At 41.9% G+C, this 23,683-nt stretch overlaps 1 protein-coding gene across 11 annotated transcripts in view; it reads left to right on the top strand.

Moving 5' to 3' along the window:
- dlg1b (discs large MAGUK scaffold protein 1b) overlaps positions 1-23,683 on the top strand; it is a 438,658-nt gene that overhangs the window by 312,592 nt on the left and 102,383 nt on the right. For all 11 annotated transcript variants that reach the window (XM_068042457.1, XM_068042451.1, XM_068042454.1 and 8 more), the window contains 2 exons: positions 14,693-14,849; positions 15,469-15,571. In XM_068042457.1, the coding sequence (XP_067898558.1) occupies positions 14,693-14,849; positions 15,469-15,571 (260 nt within the window). The remainder of the gene's footprint in view (positions 1-14,692; positions 14,850-15,468; positions 15,572-23,683) is intronic.

Genomic DNA, 23,683 nt, shown 5'->3' with positions numbered 1-23,683 from the left:
CAAAAGAAGCAAAGGTGACATGAGGAAAAACCTTTTCACACTGAGTGGTTAAGGTCTGGAATGCACTGCCTGTGAGTGTGGTGCAGGCAGATTCAATTGAAGGAATCAAAAGGGAATTAGACTGTTATCTAAAAGGGAAGAATGTGGAGGATTGTGGGTGAATGGCACTAAGTGAATTGCTCATTTGGAAAGCCAGTGTAGACACGATGGGCTGAATGGCCTCCTTCAGTGCTGTAATAATTCTGTGATTGTTGAGGATGAGGTTGAGACCACCTCAAGGAGCTGTCACTTTCTCAATTGAATACAAGCTGCAGCATAGTAGAAATGCTGAACAGGCCATAAATGGCTAAATATATTTTTGTTTGGAGGTCATCTTTAATAAGTCCATACCAATGACATTGTATGAAGCATCCGTGGCCATGAAATCTAGACTTACAAGGGTTCACCACACATCAGGCAAAAAGTACAATGGCAAAAAATGCTGAAATTACAGGTCAGTCAGCGCAAGTATGGAACAATAGAATAGTTGGTATTTCAGGCAGGGACCATTCTAAAGATGGAGTCCTGCTTCAGATGTTGACCCTGTCTTTTCTATACATAAGTGCTAACTGTCCTACAGTGTTTCTGGCATTTTTGGCTCTTGTTTCAGATTTCCACTGCTTTTTAAGAGATACAATGATACCTGGCTGTCTAGTTTGCGGAACAGAACCTGCTTTGAAAACCCAGCAATTAGGAGTGACTATAATGTCCTGCCAAGGGCTGAAATAGTTGAATTGTCAATACAAGCAGTTAAGCTAATTGCTTGTTGGCACCATCCCTAACCCTAGACTTAAAGTGCATCTGATTTTTATTTTTAAATAATAAATTTTTTTAAAGGAATTCATAGTCAAACTGAATAAATGTTGGTAATAAAAACAAGAAATGCTGGAACCACTCAGCAGGTCTGGCAGCATCTGTGGAAAGAGAAGCAGAGTTAACGTTTCGGGTCAGTGACCCTTCTTCGGAAATGTTGGACCAGTTATTTTTTCTGAGAGAGTCATTAAGAGGACACTGAAGGAACTGGATTGCCAACAATGTTTACTGGTTGTCACATGATTTAGGTTAAAGATAGAACAGAAACCCTGGTAACAGGGCAGAGTAGTGACAAGCACCCTTGATTGGACAAGCCCAACAGCAGCAGAGCGCACCTGGGAAGGCAGACAACTCTCAAGCATTTTGGTAGTAGTCAGTGTGTTTTTACCTTCTGGAGTGAGATAAAGTCAAGTCTGCTAAAGAAGTGTCAAGGAAGGAGAGAAGATCGCAACCCAGCTCGTTGTCCAGTAGTTCTCTAAAAAGCCCTGAGAAGTCCACTGTGTCAGTTCATCTTGTCTCCTATCACTGAAAAAAGCCTGCTAAAATTAATTCTCAATGCCACCTGAAAAGAACTGTTCTAAAAGATCTCATTGACCTGTCTACATGTACTCAGAAGTTAGACTGTGTGCCAGTTTTGGAACAACATATCTCATTTGTTTTCTTTGAAAATGAGCAAGTAATCTGCCCAAGTGTTTTTTTTTGTCTAACAGAGCTCTGACTTTTTAAAAATCCCTTTTTTTTTTGGTTAAAAGGGAACTTTAAAATTTAAATCAGTGTTTATTCTTTGCTTCCTTACTGGTTAAGACTTGTTTTATAATCTGATAATTTTGTTCATTAAAGAAACCTGGTTAGTGTGTTCTATTCTGGGAAAAATAGAGTATATGATTGACTATCAGTAAGTGGGAAAATTTAAAATATATGTTGTGACCTGTGGAGAAGTGGAACTGGAATACACAGTGCACTCCTCCCGCACTGATCGTAACACCATCCATTCTGACATTTCAGCCTCATTATAATGTAGATTCTCTCTAACTACAGATAAGGCAAGTCTGCAGTGATTAATTTGAAGTGGCATCTTCACAAGTCTTAACAGCAGTTAGAAAGATTCCTATAATATCAAACTGATTTCAGATTTGTTGTAGAAATGGCCAAACAACCTCAATGAGTGAAACCATTCTATAACTAACAATGTGGGGGAATGTGGTGCCTTTTGTAAGCCTTGCGTTTTGAACCTCGGCCTTCCTTGACCTTCTGCCTGTGATACTGTTGGGAAAAGTGGAGAACAATTCCATTTCGTAACTTTGTAAACCTCCCACCCAATTTTCCAAATGTGCTCAACTGCAATGTGGCTCTTGGCATTATTGGATGTAACCTCCTTGGTTTGACCACAATTGAAACTTGAATCTTTTGACTAGTAGACAGGAAAGACAGCATGAAGCTCTTTGAAGAATTCTTCTGCCCAATGTTGGATATTCATATTGTGCCAGCACAGAGCCTCACCTACCAGGGTGCATTTTTTTTATTATTATTCATTCATGGGATGTGGGTGTCACTGGCTAGGCCAGCATTTATTGCCATCCCAAATTGCCCTTGAGAAGGTGGTGGTGAGCTGCCGCCTTGAACCACTGCAGTCCTGGGTGTAGGTACACCAATCGTACTGTTAGGAAGGGAGTTCCAGGATTTTGACCCAGCAACACTGAAGGAACGGCGATATGGTTCCAAGTCAGGCTGGTGTGGTGTTTGCAGGAGAACTTGCAGGTGGTGGTGTTTCCATGTAACTGGCTGCCCTTGTCCTTCTAGGTGGTAGAGGTCGCAGCTTTGGAAGGTGCTGTTGAAGGAGCCTTGGTGAGTTCCTGTTGTGCATCTTGTAGGTGGTACACACTGCTGCCACTGTGCGTTGGTGGTGGAGGCAGTGGATATTGAAGGTGGTGAATGGGGTGCCAATCAAGGGAGCTGCTTTGTTCTGGATGGTGTCGAGCTTCTTAAGTGTTGTTGGAGCTGCACCCATCCAGGCAAGTGGAGAGTACTCCATCGCACTCCTGACTTGTGCCGTGTAGATGGTGGACAGGCCTTGGGGAGTCAGGAGGTGAGTTATTCGCCACAGAATTCCCAGCCTCTGACCTGCTCTTGTAGCCACTGTATTTATGTGGCTGATCAATGATAACCCCAGGATGTTGATAGGGGATTCAGCAATAGTAATGCCATTGAACATCAGGGGAGATGGTTAAATTCTCTTCTTTAAGATGGTCATTGCCCAGCACTCGTGTGCTGCGACTGTTGCTTGCCACTTATCAGCCCAAGCCTGGATGTTCTCCAGGTCTTGCTGCATCAGGCCATGGGCTGCTTCATTATCTGAGGAGTCGCAAATGGTGCTGAACATTGTGCAATCATCAGTGAACATCCCCACTTCTGAACTTATGGAGGGAAGCTCAGTGATGAAGTAGCTGAAGATAGTTGGGCCTAGGACATTACCCTGAGGAACTCCTGCAATGATGCCCTGGAGCTGAGATGATTGACCTCCAACAACCACAACCATCTTCCTTTTGTGCTAAGTATGACTCAAATCAGCAGAGAATTTTCCTCCTGATTCCCATTGACTCCAGTTTTGTCAAGGCTCCTTGATACTCTGTCAAATGCTGCCTTGATGTCTAGGGCAGTCACTCTCCCCTCACCTCTGGAGTTCAGCTCTTTTGTCCATGTTTTGACAAAGGCTGTAATGAGGCTGCAGATCAGGAAAACATGAGCGCACTCACCAGAAATAAAGGAGATTGTTCTTATGTGCTGCAAATTAGTGAAGCTCCATAATCAGGAGAGCACATTTGGAAAATTAGCCCCGTCATGACGAACCTGTGGCTCGTCATCAGGTTGTGTATATCTTCATAAATGGCGCTTCAATTGAGTACAATATTCCACGATCCTGTGTGACACAGATCAACTGAATCATTGGGTCATTACTGCAATGAAAATCCTGAATAATTTATTGTGCAGTACACTTTACCATGATCCTACTGATCAGGATTATATATAGTTTATTCACGTTATTATAGATTTTATCTTTAATATATGGACAATAATGCTAAAAAGCTTTTGCAATAAGAAAAATGTGGCAATTCAAATGCTGTAATCTACTGGCTGAAAAATGTAAAAGATTATTAGACTGAGTGTAACTGAAAGAGCCACCATAAATATGCTGTTGGAATCAATCTAAAGTATTAGATACAATAATTCCGGATTCTCTGCCAGATAAGTGGAATATGGTGAATTTGTTTTTTCCCCAGTCCATCTCTCTAAAACCACTTCAGCTTTTTTGAAATCAGCCGTTGTAGTTCCCCCAGTTATTAAGCTGGTTAGTGAGTAGCTGAGCTGCACAGGCCAAGAGGGTGCCAATCTGTGGGCTGTTGGTCATTTTCCGCTAGGGCAGTGGTAGGTATATTATAATTAGATCTCCACTGCTCTTTTTTTTTTAAAAGAGAAAATCAGTCAAGGTTTCCACTGCTAGTCATTACTCTGCAGGAATTGCACACGTGGATGTATTGGATTGAGCCCTGCTGTGGTGCCTCACATTGTTGAGTAGCCTGTTGGCACTCACCATCTTGACTGTGTGAGTAATGCCAAGTTGAGTGGGCCATCCCAACAAGTTGTCTTTCAGATGAGGCATTAAATTAAGGCCATAAACGCATGCATAAAAGGTTCTATAGAACCATTTGAAGAGAATCAAGGAGGTTTCTGTCTTTTGGCCAATAATTGTCCTCACACAACACTTAAAAAACATAAAACACTGGAAATACTTCGGTCAGGCAGCATCTGTAGAAAGAGAAGCAGAGTTAATGTTTCAAGTCAGTGACTTTCATTAGAGTTGAAAAGCTTCAAATCTAATAGGTTTTAAGCAAGTCCTCCTCTAGACACATCTTTTGTTTTTTTACTTGTCCCATTACCACTCCCTTTGATCTTGCACCACCAACCCTATTGTTATCTAATGTCTCCAGCCTTCCACCCTATCACAGGCCTTCTCTTTTGTTCCTTTTCTCACCCTGCCCCCTTCCCCGCTTGCTTAAAACCTATTACATTTCTAATGTTTCCCAGTTTGGATGAAAGGTTATCAACCTGACAACGCTACCTCTGTTTCTCTCTCCATATACGCTGCCCTGGCCTGCTGAGTATTTCAGCAGTTCTGTTTTTATTTGTTTTCCAGCAGCTGCCTTACTTCGCTTTTGTATGAAAAAATAATCAAGTCATTCATTCACTAGTTGCCTGTGAAACCTTCCTATAAATTGTCAATCCCACTGTAGTTGATGCATGCGTTAGTTGACCTGAAGGCTTCGGCCCTTCCCATTGATGCCGCAGCATACCTTGTCTGGATATTTGTGCTCTGGCAGTCACCGGGGTAAATTTCATGAGACATATGACCTTGTTACAGTGGCCTTCACATGTTAAAGAGAAGCAAAGCGTTAAACTGTTCTTTACAAATGTAGAAACAATTGCACATGTTAATTCTTGCCTTCTTTCCTCAACTCTTTTCCCCCACCACCACGTCCCCCAGCGAATATTGTGCAGGAGCAGAGTGCTACTGTTCATTGCATGGGCTTTGTAGACATGATTCACATCAAGACAAGTGTGGAGTTTGACAGTGATGTCCGGCAGTCTGCCAGTTTTCAATGAAGCGTGGGTGTGCACAATGTATTTGTTTCAGGTTGGCAAGTGTACAGATTTATTGCTGTTTGACTGCCTAAAGTAACTGGGTGTGAACAAACAGTACAATATAGAAAATAAAAATGGATTATTCGATTGAATCTCTACTGTCCTACTTAGCAGGAATTATCTCTATTATGATGGAAAAAGAGTAATGAAGATGTTAGGTTAGAAGGTACACTCAATAATTTGGAAAAGGCTAAACTTGGAGATGGGCCTACAGACATAGGCGGCTAGGCGATGGTACTCAATTTAGCTGCTATTCCAACCCATCCACTAATTCAAAGCAAAGCTTCTGTTTTATCTATTTATAGGGCCACAATCAATTTGGCACAATAGTATTTGTTTTGACTTGTATTTGTCTGCCAGTAAGCTGCAAAGTCCTTTTGTATGTCCTTCCAAGGATATTTTCAAAATTGAAGTATTAGCTTGCCTGGTTTCTTTTTGTTGAGTGGATTTCATGTATATCAGTTGGGAGTGTGCTCAACTTATTGTAAATTCAAACTGCTGAACTTTTGAGCACACAATCATCTGGTGCCTTGGGCAACTGTATCTCGGGTGCGATATCACCACATGGGGATGTTTTCTCGTGGGCAAAGCTCTTGGAATGTCCTTTTTTGGAAACACTGCAGATACTGTTGCACAATGGACTTGTACAGTATAATATATTTTTTAAAGAAAATTTAATGTGCTAAACACTATCTGCAACAATAGCCTGTGCTATTGCATTTTTAATATATGAACATGGTGAAACACTTAGCAGGATCACCAATGTGAGAGATCCTTTGTGAAGCGCTGAGGTGGAAAAATACATAATGGTGCCACCTATGAATAAAACTCATTGTCTTCTGCTACAGTAAGCATGTCTGCTACATAAAGTACTTAAATTTGTTTGGTTTGAATAGTGAGGAGTTTGATCGGGTATGTTAGTATCACATGCTCAATGTCTTCCTGGTTGTCCTTGTTCAAATAAGGTATCCTTCCTTTCTTTGCCACAGTCTAGGTCACAATATTTGTCAGTTCTGAAGAAGGGTCACTACCTGAAATGTTAACTCTGCTTCTCTCTCCACAGATGTTGCCAGACCTGCTGAGTATTTACATCGTTTCTTGTTTTTATTTCAAATTTCCAGCATCCGCAGCATTTTGCTTTTATTCTAGGTCACAATCTGTTTGTTCTGCCTGAGATTAATAGTTTGATCACGTTGGATGCACATTCTTATACTACTTAATATCAGATTTAAATATGCGATGAAACCATTTCACAACAAGGAACTGCAATCAGGATGATTACTTTCACTTTTATTCAAAAATGTTTTAATTAGATTCCTTTTGGATTTCTTATTTTGAGTGATTTTTTTGCACCCCACACTACTATAGATCTTCCCAAGCGAAGCAACAGTTACTGACTGAGAAAGTCGGCAGACAACCTATTCCTGAATCAAAAGCACATGAATAGACAGTTTCTCCCCTGTTTGGAAGCACCAGGGCCCACATTTCATAGGCCTGGGAGAGCCGAACAAGAATGCAAGTTGGCTGGAATTTGGGATGTTCATAGAATCATAGAAATTTACAACACGGAAGGAGTCCATTTGATCCTTTGTGTCTGCATTGGCTGTCAAGTAGACATCCAGCCTAATCCCACGTTTTAACTCTTGAACTGTAGCCTTGTAGGTTACGGCATTTCAAGTGCATATCCCAGTACTTTTATCTTATATAGCAGCTTTCAGACAGTGATTACCAGATCCCCACGACCCTATGCATGGAAAAAATTTCCCCTTGAATCCCCTCTAAACCGCCTACCTCTTACCCCAAATCTATGCCCCTGCTTATGGAACCTCAACCAAGGGGAATTGAGCCTTCCTATCCTCTCTAACCCAGCTCTTCTATTTTGTGCCTCTGCTATTAAAGGAAAGTACCTTGTATGTCTTCTTGACCACCTTATCTACCTGTCCAGCCACCTCCAGGAATCTGTGGACATGCGCTCCAAGGTATCCCTGTTTCTCTGCACTTCTCAGTATCCTACCATTTATTGTTTATTCCCTTGTCTTGTTAGTCTTCCCCAAATGCATTACCTCACACTTCTCCGGATTGAACTCCATTTGCCACTGTTCTGCCCACCTGACTAGTCCATTGATATCATCTTGCACCCTACAGCTTTATTACCAACCGCACAACCAATTTTTGTATCGTCTGCAAACTACTTAATCATATCCCCTACATTCAAGTTCAAAGGTGGAATGACATTCCCCTGTCCGAAATCCTGCCAGTTCCACTTTTCCTATGATTAGTTTGCAAAATGTGCCTCTGTCAATGTGACAGTGGGAGCCTAGTCCCATTTTCCCAGTGGCCATCTCGCTTGCTATTAGGGAAGTCACTATCAATAAATTGCTGCCACTTTAAAAAAAAAGACTCTGGTTGAAACATATTAAAATAAGGAACTTTTCACATAGGGAAACACCGATCCCTGATTCTGCATTTGTCCATCCTCTACCATTTCATGGATGCGTTAGAAACCTTTGCAGCCTATTTCACTAATCCAGCCAAAACATTTTCATTGTCTGACTTGAACCTTTGAGCTGTATGTTCATTTTGCAGAGCTGGTAACAAATAGAAAATGTTTTACTACATGCGACAGCCTGGGTCCATGCTGTGCTGTAATAGAAGGCATGAAACTTGCATTTGCTCCCCTAGTGTTTCACTAAGTAGCTGAGCCATACAAACCAGGAAAGTGCCGATTCGAACTGTGACTTATGCTGAGTCCTTTGTTACTGAATCACTTCTGCCTTCCACAGATGAAATGTCATCAACCTGAAGTGTTAACTCTATTTCTGTGCTGCTGAGTATTTCCAGTTTTCTGTGTTTGTTTCAGATTTCCAGCATCTGCAGTATTTTGTTTTTGTTTATGCCGAGTGAGTTGACCTCTATTGAGGCAGCAATAGAAGCACTGCAGTTGGCAAGAAGTCAATGGCTTCAGAAGAACAGGGGAGAAAGTTTTTATTTAATAATCCTAGAGCTTTGAAGCCTCAAATTAAGTTGTGCTCTTATATTGCCTCTCGTGTAACAAAATATTTCAGAATGATTTCAATGAGACACAGGAGGCTTGAAGAGGAAGTGAAGTTGAGAAGCACATTCAACTGAGTCAGAATTTGGGGGCTTTTGAAGTTGAGGAGAGTGGTAACAAGACAAAGGAGTCTAGGAAGAGAATTCCAGACTGTAAAGGTTGTGAGGACAGAAGGCTCTACCACCATTTTAAAAAGAAAATGGGAATCTTTTATAAGAAGCTATTAAGTTGATGGATGGTAGGCTCTTTCTGGGCATGACTACATTCAGAAGTGCTGAGCAATGGAAGCAGCTGAGAGTGGGAAATTGTTTACGTTTGTGTCAGGATCTCACATTTACGTGTTCTGCCTTTGTCAGTAATTGTATATACTGAAGGTGATTAAATACATTGCATTACTTGGATCAGATAATTGGATTCTCCGGAGTCAGCTGTATGGGACATTAGATATTGCAGCATTCATCCACTACATGATAGTGGTCTCGTTCCACTGATCAATTAAAATTTGATTGCAAGCCCGGCATTTTTAGAAACAGTAGAGGGGGGAAAACCTGGCCCAGAACAGTCAGAATTGGTGTCTGGGTTGTTGTGATTTAAAGGTCAGAGGGCAGAAAGAAATGTAGATTGTGCTGTGACAAATGCCTGAAGAGACAGTAAGTGGTTTCCATACACATGAAATGTTACAAAGGATAGTGTGTGGTGCCAATTGATTCTCATTCTATACTTGTAACGGGGATTTATAGTTGCTATTTCTGCGCAATTTGATTATAGTATTGAAAAAGAGTGTTTTATGGAGGGTGGCGGAGTGGTGAAAAGCATTATTCCCTAGCCACCAATTCCATCCTCCCCTCTGGCCACTGTCTCGGGCTAAATAAAACTGTTTGTAAACTTGGTGCCCTACTTGACCCTTCTGACCCCATATCTACTTTTGCCCCGTTCCCACCTGCCTCAGCTTATCTGAATTCCTCATCCATACTTTTGTTACCTCGAGACTCGACTGTTTCAATCTCTTCTCAGTCAGCCTCTCATCTGCAACCCTCCATAAACTGAAGCTCATCCAAACCCCTGCTCCTCATATCCTAACTCGCACCAAGTTTTGTTCTCCCATCACCCCTGTGCACACTGATCTACAGTGGCTCCTAGTCCCCAACTGCCTCCATCTAAAAATTCTTATTCTTGTATTTATATTCTTTGTGGCCTCGCCTCTCTCTCTAACTTCCTCCAGCTCTACAACCCTACAAGAACTCTGCATTCCTCCAACTCTGATCTCTTATCCATCCCACCATTGGCAGCCATGCCTTCAGCCCTGAGGCTCTGGAATTCCCTCTCCAACTCACTCTCTCTTTTTCATTTTAAAAACCTCCTTACACCAACCTCTCTGACCAAGTTACCTTTCCTAATGACGCCTCCTTTGCCCATTGTCATTTTTGTCTGATTTTTGCACCTTGGGATGTTTTTGCTACATAAAAGTTGCTATATAAATGCAAATTATTTTTGTTGGCTTATGATGTGTTCACATCTGAAGGATGTCTGTGCATTTAATGGCTTGTGTACTTTGAATGCCATGTGAAGCCTCAAATTGTCTGGGAATGGGTTTCAGCTTTTGTTGAGTGTTTTCAGCCTTGCAGCTATGAAACCAGTCTGCCTGCTCAGTTTGATTTGCTGTTTTATCTGGTGGGTCTGAATTATTTGAATCAGCATAGTGGCAGAATGCAAGCCATCCTTTTTGCAGAATGGAGAAGACTTGAGTTTGCTCTCAGCTGAAAGGAGGCTTGATCTTATTAACTGCCTGTTCCTGGGGAGTAAACCAAATCAATCCATTGCTGAAATAGTTTGAGATTTGCTTGCAATTTACTGATGAGTACAAATTGGTAAGTGATACAATGGCTGGCCCCAATGACTTTTTTCGCTTTGTATCTAGATATGAATTTTATAAAATGGAGCTGTACTTGGAACAGCTGAAATAAATGTACATATGCATTTATACGGTCACTGGACATAATACATTATTCAGTGAGTGGAAGTTGAAATGCCATTAAATAAAACACGATAGCACAGAGGGAATATAATTTAGCTTGAACAAGAATTGAAGCAACTTGTCCAAGTAGTTGTGCTTTTTTTAATGTATATGTTATCCAGTGTTCTTTTTCAGGAATATTAGTGCACATTATCAAACTCATCACTACAACTAGCATCACCTCAGCACTGGTTTGTTCCCCAAGTACAGGCAGTTAGTGGCCAGAATTGAGTTCTCATAATGGGACTCATCTCATTGAAATTGTATCCTCTTCTGGCCACAGCTTCACTCTTGCATAGGATGGGAGGGGCAGTGTGATTGTTGTAAACTATTCCAGCGCGCACCTGAATTAAGAGTAGAGAGCAAGAAACAAACCTCAGGTGGAGTTCTCCACTGACGCAGATGCTGTCTTTCAGATGAAACATTAAACCGAGATTGGATATGTAATTGGGCATACATCTGTTCTCTCAGGTGGATGTAAAAAGTCCCATGCCACTATTTCAAAGAAGAGCAGGAGAGTTCTCTCCAGTGTCCTGGCCAATATTTATCCCTCAAGCAACATGACTAAAACAGATTATCTGATCATTATCACATTGCTGTTCAAAGGACCGTGCTGTGCACAAATTTCCTACACGACAGCAGTGATTACATTTCAAAAATACATCATTGACTGTAAAGCACTGCGGGGTGACCTGACGTCATGAAAGGTGCTTTAGAAATCAAAGGTTGATCAACCTATATCCGTCTTTGGAGAGCTCTTGTTGAACTGCCATTAACTTTTATAAAGCAGTTCTTGATCAATATATACAAAGATTTGCTGCCCTCTGATGTTGATCAGCCTGAATAGCAGCTGTAAGCAAAAAAGCAAGAGTGAGTGTTTTGTGTTGTAAGTATTCTTTTGTTTTTCTTTGATCTCCCCCAATGTGATTGACTGACAAATACTGCAATTAGTACCCCAGCTTGGAATAGTTTTCCTATCATGGAAACACCCATTTTGGATCCTGTCTCTGAAATCATATAGGGACAAATGACAGGTGTCACAAACTCCAGCCAGCCTTTTGGGTCAGCCTGGAGGTAATTCAGTAAGTGCCAACCATCAACATCCTGGGGATCACCATTGATCAGAAATGCACCTGGATCAACCACATAAATACTGTGGCTACAAGAACAGCTCCGAAGCTGGGAATTCTGCAGTGAGTAACTTGCTTCCTGTTTCTCCAAAACCAGCCCACCATCTACAAAGCACGCTCCAACAACACTAAGCTTGACAGACAAAGCAATTTCCCCCCTTAAACATTCAGTCTCTCTACCACTGGCACACAGTGGCAGCAGTATACATCATCTACAAGATGCACTGCAGCAACTCACCAGGACTCCTTCGACAGCACCTTCCAAACCTGCAGCTTCTTTTGTCTAGGACAAGGGCAGCAGGAGCATGGAACGCCACCACCTGTAAGTACCCCTCCAAGTCTCACACCTGTTGCAACTGTTATCGCCATTTTTTCATAGTTGCTGGGTTGAAATCCTGGAACTCCTTATGGTACCTACACCACTAGGACTGGAGCAGTTCAAGAAGGCGGCTCACCGCCACCTTCTCGAGGGCAATTATGGATGGGCAATAAATGGTGTTGCCAGTGATGACCGCATCCCATGAATGAATAAAAAAAGTAGGAAAATGGGCACCTTAAGTATTTGTATTCCTGTAGAAATTTATATCATCACCACTTATTCTAATTGGTAGACCTTCAATTTCAAAAGTACTAATACCTAAACTGATGTCTTAAATTCAATATCAGCAAATGTTAAGTTTCAGCCTTTTGTTATCTTAACCTACAAAATGCGATGCTCAATCATATTTGTTTTGAGCCATAATGTAATGTTTTACCCATGGGATGCTTAAGTAGATTGTTTTTCCTTTTTAAACCAATGTGAAGTCATTGATTCATTCCTATTAAAAGCACCATACAATATTTATCTAAAATCACGTGTTTGAGTTTTAAAAAGCCGTGACTTCCGAGCAATTTGTCAAACTGGATCATAAAGGATTGAAAGACCCTAAGATATGAGAAATAGGAAGGTGAGGAATTTGTCGTTCATAAAGGAAGAATTTTTTAAAAATTTTATTCATTCACTAGATGTGGGCATTGCTGGCAGGGCCAGCATTTATTGTTCATCCTTAATTGCCCTCGAGAAGATTGTGGTGAAGGTACTCCCAACAGTGCAGTTAGGGAGGGAGTTCCAAGATTTTGACACAGTGACAGTGAATGAACAGTGATATATTTCCAAGTCAGCATGGTGTGTGACATGGAGGTAGTGGGCAGGCAGCATCTGTGGAGAAAGAGGAGAGGTAATGTTTCAGGTCAATGACTTTTTGTCAGATCAGAGGTCACTCGCTGAGTATTTCTAGCTTTTTCTGTTTGTATTTCAAATTTCCAGCATCCGCAGTATTTTGTTTGTTTTGGAGGTGTTGGTGTTCCCATGTGTCTGCTGCCCTTGTTCTAGGTGGTAAAGGTTCCGGGTTTGGAAAGTGCTATCGAAGGAGTCTTGGGAGTTAAATGCTACACACTGCTGCTACTGTGCTGGTTGTGGATGGCGTGCCGATCAAGAGGGCTGCTTTGTCCTGGATGCTGTCAAGCTTCTTAAAAGTAGTGTCAGAGCTGCACATATCCAGGCCAGTGGGGAGTATTCCAACACACTCCTGACTTCTGCCTTGTAGATGGTGAACAGGCTTTGAGGAGTCAGGAGGTGAGTTACTCAGTACAGAATTCCCAGCCTCGAACCTGCTTTTGTAGCCACAGTATTTATGTGACTGGTCCAGTAACATTTCTGGGCAATGGTAACCCCCAGGATGTTGTTGATGGGGGATTCAGCGATGGTAATGTCGTTTGAATGTCAAGGGCAGATGGTTAGATTCTCTCCTGTTGGAGATGCTCATTGCCTGGCACTTGTGTGAAGCGGATGTTACTTGCTGCGTATCAGCCTAAGCTTGAATATTGTCCAGGTCTTGCTGCATATGGACACTGGCTGGTTCACTATCTGAGGAGTTGCAAATGGATCCAAACACCATGCTATCAGCGAATGTCCCCACTTCTAACCTTATTTAATGAAGTGCAGGTATATATGATTCCATGAACTATTGAATCTTTTTGATTTGGCTTTCATTTTTTCTTCTGCCAAAATGACACCAAGTTGGACAGTATGGTCACTCCACGCACTCTGCATGTTGCACAAATGATCCCTACAACGGTCTAGAGAGAATCCTGATCGAAGATGTGTAGTTAAGGCATGAATAATTTGTTGGCTCACATTTCCTCTCTGGATTGCTTCAAGTGTTGCAGGAAACCATGTTATCCCTCTGTCTTAACAGCACTCTTCAGTGCCCTGCCTAAGCAGTCACTATTTAGTTGTGTCTTGACTGTGAGTGTCTGCAAGCTGTTTGACAGCATGTATGCTGAACCTGATTCTGACTTTGCCTATCCAGGAGCAGGAATCCAGGCTGATTTTCCCTGCTGCTGTCTTGGCTGGGATTAGGTAAAAACATGAGCAATAAACATTAATTATCTAATAATGAAAGCACCTTCTTCCAGAAAGTTTTTTATTTTATCTTAATTTTGTTTTTTCATGAAGTCGTTCAACCTGGACAGAAGCAGAGGTCCAATGTTAGCTTTTACCGAAAACTTTAAAGGTCTTCCACAAATTTCTGTTAATATTTATTTTAAAAAGCCATCTTAAAGAGAAAAATATATTTTCCACTGGTTGAGCTTCCTCTTTCCTAATTTCCTTTCCCTCTCACTCCTGTCTGCCCCCAAAAGCAAGTATGGATGGAAGAAAGCCTACTGAACCAATTTGTTGAAGTTAACACTGCCACTATATGGTGTTCTGTGTCTATTTCAGCAAGTGCTTACAGAATCTTTCTAGCCATTAAACCGTATGTTCAGCCTTATCCAGCAGATTTCTCCCAATACAGGCTTGTCCTGATCTGAGAAGATACTTTGTTAGAATGAATTCACATTACATTAAATGAATTGCAAAGTGTATTTGGTAGACTGCTTCATTGGCTACTTTTGTCTTTGCAGGGAGCCCAGGAAGGTGGTGCTACATCGAGGTTCAACAGGTCTAGGTTTTAACATTGTTGGTGGTGAAGATGGGGAAGGAATTTTTATTTCCTTCATTTTGGCAGGAGGCCCAGCTGACCTGAGCGGTGAACTAAGAAAAGGGGACAGGATTATTTCGGTACAGTGTCTCCTATTTTGATATGTCTTTTTGCTGTTTAGAAATTTTAACTTTGTTATCCTCCGATTGCTGTGGTAGCCTTTCTTTATATCTCTGGTGTTTTTGGAGTTAATAGCACCACCCCATCTCCCCTGCCAATGTTCTCCTCTCCCTTCATTTCCTCTCCTGCAGACTTCAAATCCCAACTGGAGTATAGTTCAGCAAGACTGTGCACACTCCTATATCTAGCCCATGTTTTAAATCTCAGCACTGAATATTAACAGGTTGCTTAACTGCAGCAAAGCCTGATCATATCCTCACGACTTTCACACACTTCTGAATCAGGAGCATTAATACTGGTTGATTTTCTGATCGCAAGGATGGGGTTGACTGGCACTTTGAAGAAAAAAAGCTGCTGTCCACCTTTGCAATCCATTGCTAGGAGACAACCAGAAAAAAATGTTTAAGATCTTAATCTGTCATATGTAAAAGATAAATGACTTTTTTTCTCCTTTAAAACCAGTTCAATCATATTACATTTTTAATTAATATTTGAAAAATAGGATGCTTCCTGAAAAATTAAAGAGTCAAAGGTATGCAGGAAAACTTTTGAGTGTTCACTTCAACATTTTTGATGCAGGTGAATGGTATTGACCTGCGGAGTGCCACCCATGAGCAGGCTGCAGCAGCACTGAAAAATGCCGGGCAATCAGTCACTATTGTAGCACAATACAGACCAGAAGGTGAGGATTTTGGATCAGTTAATCTGCATTTAACGAACAAATCAATATCTTTGTTTTTAAATTTGTAAATGTCAGTGTGCTACAGATACGTATTGAGAAAGTCTTGAGCACAATGTTAGAAACTGAATTTGGAATTTAGCGTGTAGTGTTTATCAGATGTTTGACCGTGTCCTGATGCGTATCTGTAGAATGCCCAATGATTGTTTTCTATTAATTACTAACAGACATGGTTGGAGTTTGTCTGTGTGTCCACGATGGAGGTGCCCTTGACAATGTATTAATTCTATAACAATTGTTTACTGAATAATCCCTCAACAAACACATTTAAAATTTACTATTGTGCAGCTATTTGGATTTTTAGTTGGTTTATGTTCGCAGATTGTAAATTAATCTGCATGTGTTAATAGTCTTCTTTTGCCTTTAAGCTGCCAAGAAGGTAAACTGGAGACAAAAATGACTGATTCTTGTGCCATCATTAAACACTCAGATATAAGTACAGTATTAACGCAAGTAAAAACAACTCTAAGAAGGTCATGCACTGTTTTTGTCTGATCTCACCTCAAGTTCCATATTTTATTTTCACTAATACCACCTTGGGCATGGGTGGACATTGTAAATACGTTGGATACAATGAGAAGGCCTGACCTCTGCTTATTGAACAGAGGGATAATTTTTTTTTTTAAAGTCTGATAATCGTTTGACACTTACAGGCTGTGAAGTTGAGGAAAATCATAAGCTGAAATTTGATGCATCCATTTCCCACTTTGTGAGTTGCAGCCGAAACTACAAGTAGATGTGGAATTCCTTCCAAAGACACTTGGGCTTATCATTCAAGACATGTTGCTGCTTGTAATTGCTGTTACCTGGCCAATAGCTTATAGGTTTTTATTAATGTGTAATCCATTGTACCTGCTGCAGTGGTCTTGCATTTGCTGCTATTTAACAGCTTACCTGAATCATTTGAGAATTTTTTAACTTTACTTTGCATTATTTGTCTTTTCTCTTTGGAGCCTTTTTGTCCCTTTAGCAAATAATTCTGTTGAAAAAGCTTTAAGAATCACCACCTTGTGTATATGTAACATTCTCTGCTAAGAAGTTATAGGGCAATGGGGTTTAATGGGGAAAATCCACAATTCGTGTATAAGCCATGGATGAGACCCCAAACTCATTTTGGAATGGAGGAGGTCATAATTGATGCAGATAAGTTGAAGAATTATTTTAGCTCGTCCTCTATTGAGTTCAATTGGCACAAACACTTCAGAAGAAAGAGATCATTTTATAATAACTTGCTAACCCCAAATTATTTGAAGGGTTTTTTTTAAAGTTTACAATTGGCTGACTGTCCATCTGTTAGCCTGACTCATTACCCTTGCTTGTTTCAGCTGTGTCTGTGGCTAGTCATTAGTCAAATGCCAGCCATTCTGGATATTTATACTGCACAGCTGATCCAAGTAATCATTTTAGAGAATTTCTGCCAACTTACCTTGATGGTTTGTAGTTGTGTACATGTTCCCTTCTCTCTAACTGCTGTCCATAAACTATTCCCTATTTAGATCCTCTCTCAGCAATGTGTACTTGGACAAATGTTCATGTGGTGAAACACCTTGGCACCACATTCTGATGCAACCCATTATCTTAATTTAGTGCATGTATCAATGATAACATTCAAAGAATCTCAGAGTCCACACAGTCTACAGCTATTTGTTTGGTAGGCTTCTACAGGTATACAACATGCTGCATGGAGTGAGGAAACTCTGAATTGGAGTTAGTTCTGTTGTCATCTTCCTTGTAATAACTTATTAAATTCCTCAAGTTAAACACTGCCACAAGGCTTCACTAGTGGAGTTACTACTTTTGTGCTGATGAGAAAATTGAAGGAGGGAGTGAATAGTGTTTGCAGCTACTCCCCAAGCACTGTACAACAGATAACTTGGTTAAGAATAGGCTTGACAATTGTAAGGTTAATGATAGACATAAAATACTATATTGAGCATGGAGACTCCTGCGCTGTTGGGACTATTGACGTGTCATGTTTGGAATGCAGTGATCAAGCATGTATTGTGTGAGCTCTGAATATGGAATGAATACCTGGAGTTCGACTCAAGTACTGTTTGGGAGTGGAGAAATTCATCACAGGCTTTCCCTGTGGATGGGTGGTTACCCCTCTCAGGTGATTTTGTGGAAAGGCCAGACAAAGACAAATTAGTCAGGAAAGGTAGAAACCTGTTGGCCTAAATGGCCTTTTTCTCATTACATGCTTTATATTCCAACAATTAGAAATCTGCTCAGTGCCTCCCAAAGCTTTGGTTCGGGGTCTTGCATTCCCCACACATTAACAGAGGCTTTCGCTGGCTCCATGCCAACATGCGACATCTCATTTTCCCAAGCCAACATGTAACAAAGCTGGTGATAAACTTTCCTTGGGGCAAAATATGTTAATTTTATTATTACATTATCTTCAGCTGAGCAACATTGTTTTAAGGAGGAGGGGGAGTGTTGAGGAATGGAAATGATTTATTAGCCTTGCCCAGCGTGCTATCGAAGCCCATATGTGGAGAGCACTGAGTAGCATGCTAGGGAAAAATAAATATTAACTTGCACAGTCGGTTAAATTGTTTTGGTTTAATTGGAAATGGCATTTTGGTTTGTACTGCAGTTGAGACAGCTGTCTGCTTACACAAAAGACACAGTGTAGCATCTCAGGGCCATCTGTTAAACATAGTTCTCGATCCTCAAAGCATTTACTTCAAGTTCAGCAGCCATGGACTAACCAAATACAGTTGTATATAACATGTTTATAGAGGGGAGATTTCCTTAAAATTCCCAGAACACGCACTGTTTATATATCACTATACTTATTAACATTGGTGGACATTCAGCTTGTTCACTGTATTCAATTAATGTAACTGCCCACTGTGTTACAACATTGGCTGGAATGGTCATAAACACAGTTTGCAAAGATAGTAAACATGTATAAAATACCCTGAACCTACTGTTGAAGCATATGTCTAAACTGTAATGTGGCTGGGAGTTGCTCTGTGTTTGACCAATGAATTGCATGCCGTCTGTTCAGGGTGTTCGTGTAATTTCTGTATAATTCCCTGTGCCGGCCGGAACATTCAAAGTGTTGTCATAATTGCACTAAACTTGCCCAAAGTTTAATGGTTAGAACAAGATTAATCAATGTGTTTCCTTTGAGTAACATTATGCTTCCATTCATACCTGGAGTTACTTGATGGGCGTCCTATTAAAGGTGCTATATAAATCCTGTTAAAGACGTCATATAAATGCAAGTTGTTGTTGCTCCCCGTCTATGGTGTGTTACTTTCAAATTGTGTTATGAAAGTGGGGTGGACCAATCTGGAAACATAGCATGATAATGTCAGTTGTTAGTGGAAGATGTTGACTTTTAATAAGAAGGAGCACTCTGTTGGTGTACTAACACTTTATGCTTTGGATTGCTGGCATGCCAGCTTCTGCCTAAGTTCTTTATATTCACTTGCTCATTCATCTGCCACCTAGTGTAATCATTGCACTTGACAAATTATAAATTCCTTCTGAATAAGTTGCAGTTAATTACAGGGAAGTTGTATTTATGTTGCATTTACATTGCACAGATAGATATGTGGCAGTATGATACCATAGCTTTTGCAGAAACACAGCTTAAGGAGAGACAGAAATGGTTAAAAGGTTTTCAGACGTGATGGGGAGGGGGATAAGAAAGGAAGAGGAATGGCAATTTTGGTCAAGGAAACAATTATAGAGGTGTGAGGAGGGATGATATGTTGGAAAGTTCATCAAATGAGGCCATATGGATTGAGCTAAGGAACAAAAAAGGGGTAATCACACTGCTGGGTGTGTACTATAGACCCCCAAACAGTCAGAGGGAGATGGAAGAGCAAATATGTAGGCAAATCTCTGACAGTGCAAGAACAATAGGGCAGCAATAACAGGGGATTTTAACTACCCCAATATTAACTGGGATAGATTTAGTGTGAACGGAATTGAGGGAACAGAATTCTTGAGGTGCATTCATGAGAACTTTTTACCTGCAAGTCCAACAAGAGAGAGCATAGTTTTAGACTTGGGAAATGAAGATGGGCAGGTGGAAGGAGTGGCAGTGGGAGAGTATTTGGATGGGAGTGATCATAATTCAGTCAGTTTTTACATAATTATAGAAAAGGACAAGGATAGAACAGGAGTTAGAGTTCTCAATTGGGGCAAGGCCAATTTTTTAAGCTGAGGAGAGATTTAGCAAAAGTAGACTGGAAACAGCTACAAGGTAAATCAGTATCAGAGCAGTGGGAGGCATTCAAAGGGGAGATTCAAGGGGTTCAGAGTAATTATGCTCCCACAAAGAAAAAGGGTGAGATGGCCAAATCTAGAGCCTCATGGATATCAAGGAGCTGACAGGGGGAAAAAAGGAAAGCTTATGTCTGACGCCGAGAGCTCAATGCTACAGAAAGCCAAGTGGAGGGGTGAAATCAAAAAGGAAATTGGGAAAGCTAAGGGAGGACATGAAAGAATATTGGCAAGCAATATCAAGGTGAACCCAAAGATGTTTTATCAATGCATTGAGTAAGAGGATAACTGAAGAAAGAGAAGGGTCCATAAAAGACCAAAAAGGTAACCTATGTGTAGGGTAGAAGGTGGCGGTGTTGTTGTTCATGAATACTTTGCGTCTGTCTTCACAAAAGAGGGGGACGATGCAGATTTTAAAAATTCATTCATGGGATGTGGGCATTGCTGGATCAAACAGCATTTATTGTTTATTCCTAATTGCCCTTGAGAAGGTGGTGGTGAGCAGCCTTCTTGAACTGCTGCAGTCCATGTGGGGTAGGTACGCCCACAGTGCTGTTAAGAGGGGATTTTGACCCAGCGACAGTGAAGGTATGGCAATGTAGTTCCAAGTCAGGATGGTGTGTGGCTTGGAGGGGAACTTGCAGTGGCAGTGTTCCCATGCAACTGCTGCCCTTGTCCTTCCAGGTGGTAGAGGTTGGGGGTTTGGAAGGTGCTGTCGAAGGAGCCTTGGTGCGTTACTGCAGTGCATCTTGCAGATGGTACATCTGCCACTGTGCGTTGGTGGTGGAGGGAGTAAATGTCCATGGATGGGGTGCCAATCAAGCAGGCTGCTTTGTTCTGGATGGTGCGGAGCTTCTTGAATGTTGGAGCTGCACCCATCCAGGCAAGTGGAGAGTATTCCATCACACTCCTGACTTCACAGAATAATAATACAGTGCAGAAGAGGCCCTTCTGCCCATCGAGTCTGCAGCGATGCATTAAAGACACCTGACCTGTCTACCTAATCCCATTTGCCAGCACTTGGCCCATAGCCTTGAATGTTATGACGTGCCAAGTGCTCATCCAGGTACTTTTTAAAGGATATGAGGCAACCTGCCTCTACCACCCTCCCAAGCAGGGCATTCCAGACCGTCACCACTCTCTGGGTAAAAAAAGTTCTTCCTCATATCCCCCTTAAACCTCCTGCCCCTCAACTTAAACTTGTGACCCCCTCGTAACTGTCCCTTCAACTAAGGGGAACAGCTGCTCCCTATCCACCCTGTCCATGCCCCTCATAATCTTGTACACCTCGATCAGGTCACCCCTCAGTCTTCTCTGCTCCAGTGAAAACAACCCAAGCCTATCTAACCTCACTTCATAGCTTAAATGTTCCATCCCAGGCAACATCCTGGTGAATCGCCTCTGCACCACCCCCCCCCCTCCAATGCAATCACATCCTTCCTATAATGTGGCGACCGGAATTGCACACACTACTCCAGCTGTGGCCTTACCAAAGTTCTGTACAACTCCAACATGACCTCCCTGCTTTTGTAATCTATGCCTCGATTGATAAAGGCAAGTGTCCCATATGCCTTTTTCACCACCCTATTAACCTGCCCTTCTGCCTTCAGAGATCTATGGACAAACACGCCAAGGTCCCTTTGTTCCTCTGAACTTCCCAGTGTCAGGCCATTCATTGAATACTTCTGTGTCACATTACTCCCTCCAAAGTGTATCACCTCACACTTTTCAGGGTTAAATTCCATCTGCCACTTTTCTGCCCATTTGACCATCCCGTCTATATCTTCCTGTAACCTAAGACACTCCACCTCACTGTTAACCACTCGGCCAATCTTTGTGTCATCCGTGAACTTACTGATCCAACCCACATAGTCATCTATGTCGTTTATATAAATGACAAACAATAGGGGACCCAGCACAGATCCCTGTGGTACGCCACTGGACACTGGCTTCCCAGCACTAAAACAGCCGTCTATCATCACTCTCTGTCTCCGACAGCTAAGCCAATTTTGAATCCACCTTATCAAGTTACCCTGTATCCCATGTGCATTTGCTTTCTTGATAAGTCTCCCATGTGGTACCTTGTCAAAGGCTTTTCTGAAATCCATGTAAACTACATCAACTGCACTACCCTCATCTACACACCTGGTCACATGCTCAAAAAATTCAATCAAATTTGTTAGGCATGACCTCCCTCTGACAAAGCCATGCTGACTATTCCTAATCAAATTTTGCCCCTCCAAGTGGAGATAGATTCTCTCCAATAGTTTCCCTACCACTGACGTGAGACTCACTGGTCTCATTATTATTATTAGAGAGGATTCTTCGGGACAGGATTTACTCCCATTTGGAAACAAAAAAACTTATTAGCAAGAGGCAGCATGGTTTTGTGAAGGGGAGGTCGTGTCTCACTAATTTGATTGAGTTTTAGTTTTTTGAGGAAGTGACGAAGATGATTGAAGGAAGGGCAGTGGATGTTATCTATATGGACTTCAGTAAAGCCTTTGACAAGGTCCCTCATGGCAGACTGGTACAAAAGGTGAAGTCACACAGGATCAGAGGTGAGCTGGCAAGATGGATACAGAACTGGCTCAGTCATAGAAGACAGAGGGTAGCAGTGGAAGGGTGCTTTTCTGAATGGAGGGATGTGACTAGTGGTGTTCCGCAGGGATCAGTGCTGGGACTTTTGCTGTTTGTAGTATATATAAATGATTTGGAGGAAAATGTAGCTGGTCTGATTAGTAAGTTTGCGGACGACAGAAAGGTTGGTGGAGTTGCGGATAGTGATGAGGATTGTCAGGGGATACAGCAGGATATAGATCGGTTGGAGACTTGGGCGGAGAAATGGCAGATGGAGTTTAATCCGGACAAATTTGAGGTAATGCATTTTGGAAGGTCTAATGCAGGTGGGAAGTATACAGTAAATGGCAGAACCCGTAGGAGTATTGACAGGCAGAGAGATCTGGGCGTACAGGTCCACAGGTCACAAAGTGGCAATGCAGGTGGATAAGGTAGTCAAGAAGGCATACGGCATGCTTGCCTTCATCGGTCGGGGCATAGAGTATAAAAATTGGCAGGTCATGTTGCAGCTGTACAGAACCTTAGTTAGGCCACACTTAGAATATTGCGTGCAATTCTGGTCGCCACACTACCAGAAAGACATGGAGGCTTTGGAGAGGGTACAGAAGAGGTTTACCAGGATGTTGCTTGGTCTGGAGGGCATTAGCTATGAGGAGAGGATGGATAAACTCGCATTGTTTTCACTGGAACGACAGAGGTGGAGGGGCGACATGATAGAGGTTTACAAAGTTATGAGCGGCATGGACAGAGTGGATAGTCAGAAGCTTTTTCCCAGGGTGGAAGAGTCAGTTACTAGGGGAGAGGTGCAAAGTTTAGAGTGGATGTGTGAGGCAAGTTCTTTACACAGAGGGTGGTGAGTGCCTGGAACTTGCTGCCGGGGGAGGTGGTGGAAGCAGGTGCGATAGCGACGTTTAAGAGGCATCTTGACAAATACATGAATAGGATGGGAATTAAAGGATACGTTCCCTGGAAGTGCAGAAGGTTTTAGTTTAGGCAGGCATCAAGATCAGCGCAGGCTTGGAGAGCCGAATGGCCTGTTCCTGTGCTGTACTGTTCTTTTTTTGTTTTGTCTGTAGTTCCCTGGCTTATCTCTACAGCCTTTCTTAAATATTGGGACCACATTCGCTGCTCTCCAGTCCTCTGGCACCTCCCCCGTGGCCAGAGAGGAATTAAAAAGTAGGGTCAGAGCCCCTGCAATGTCCACCCTCACCTCCCACAGCATCCTGGGAC

Source organism: Heterodontus francisci, chromosome 11 (assembly GCF_036365525.1).
Source record: "Heterodontus francisci isolate sHetFra1 chromosome 11, sHetFra1.hap1, whole genome shotgun sequence".
In the NCBI taxonomy this organism is placed as follows: Eukaryota; Metazoa; Chordata; class Chondrichthyes; order Heterodontiformes; family Heterodontidae; genus Heterodontus; species Heterodontus francisci.
This window is presented reverse-complemented; position numbering and strand designations above follow the sequence as displayed.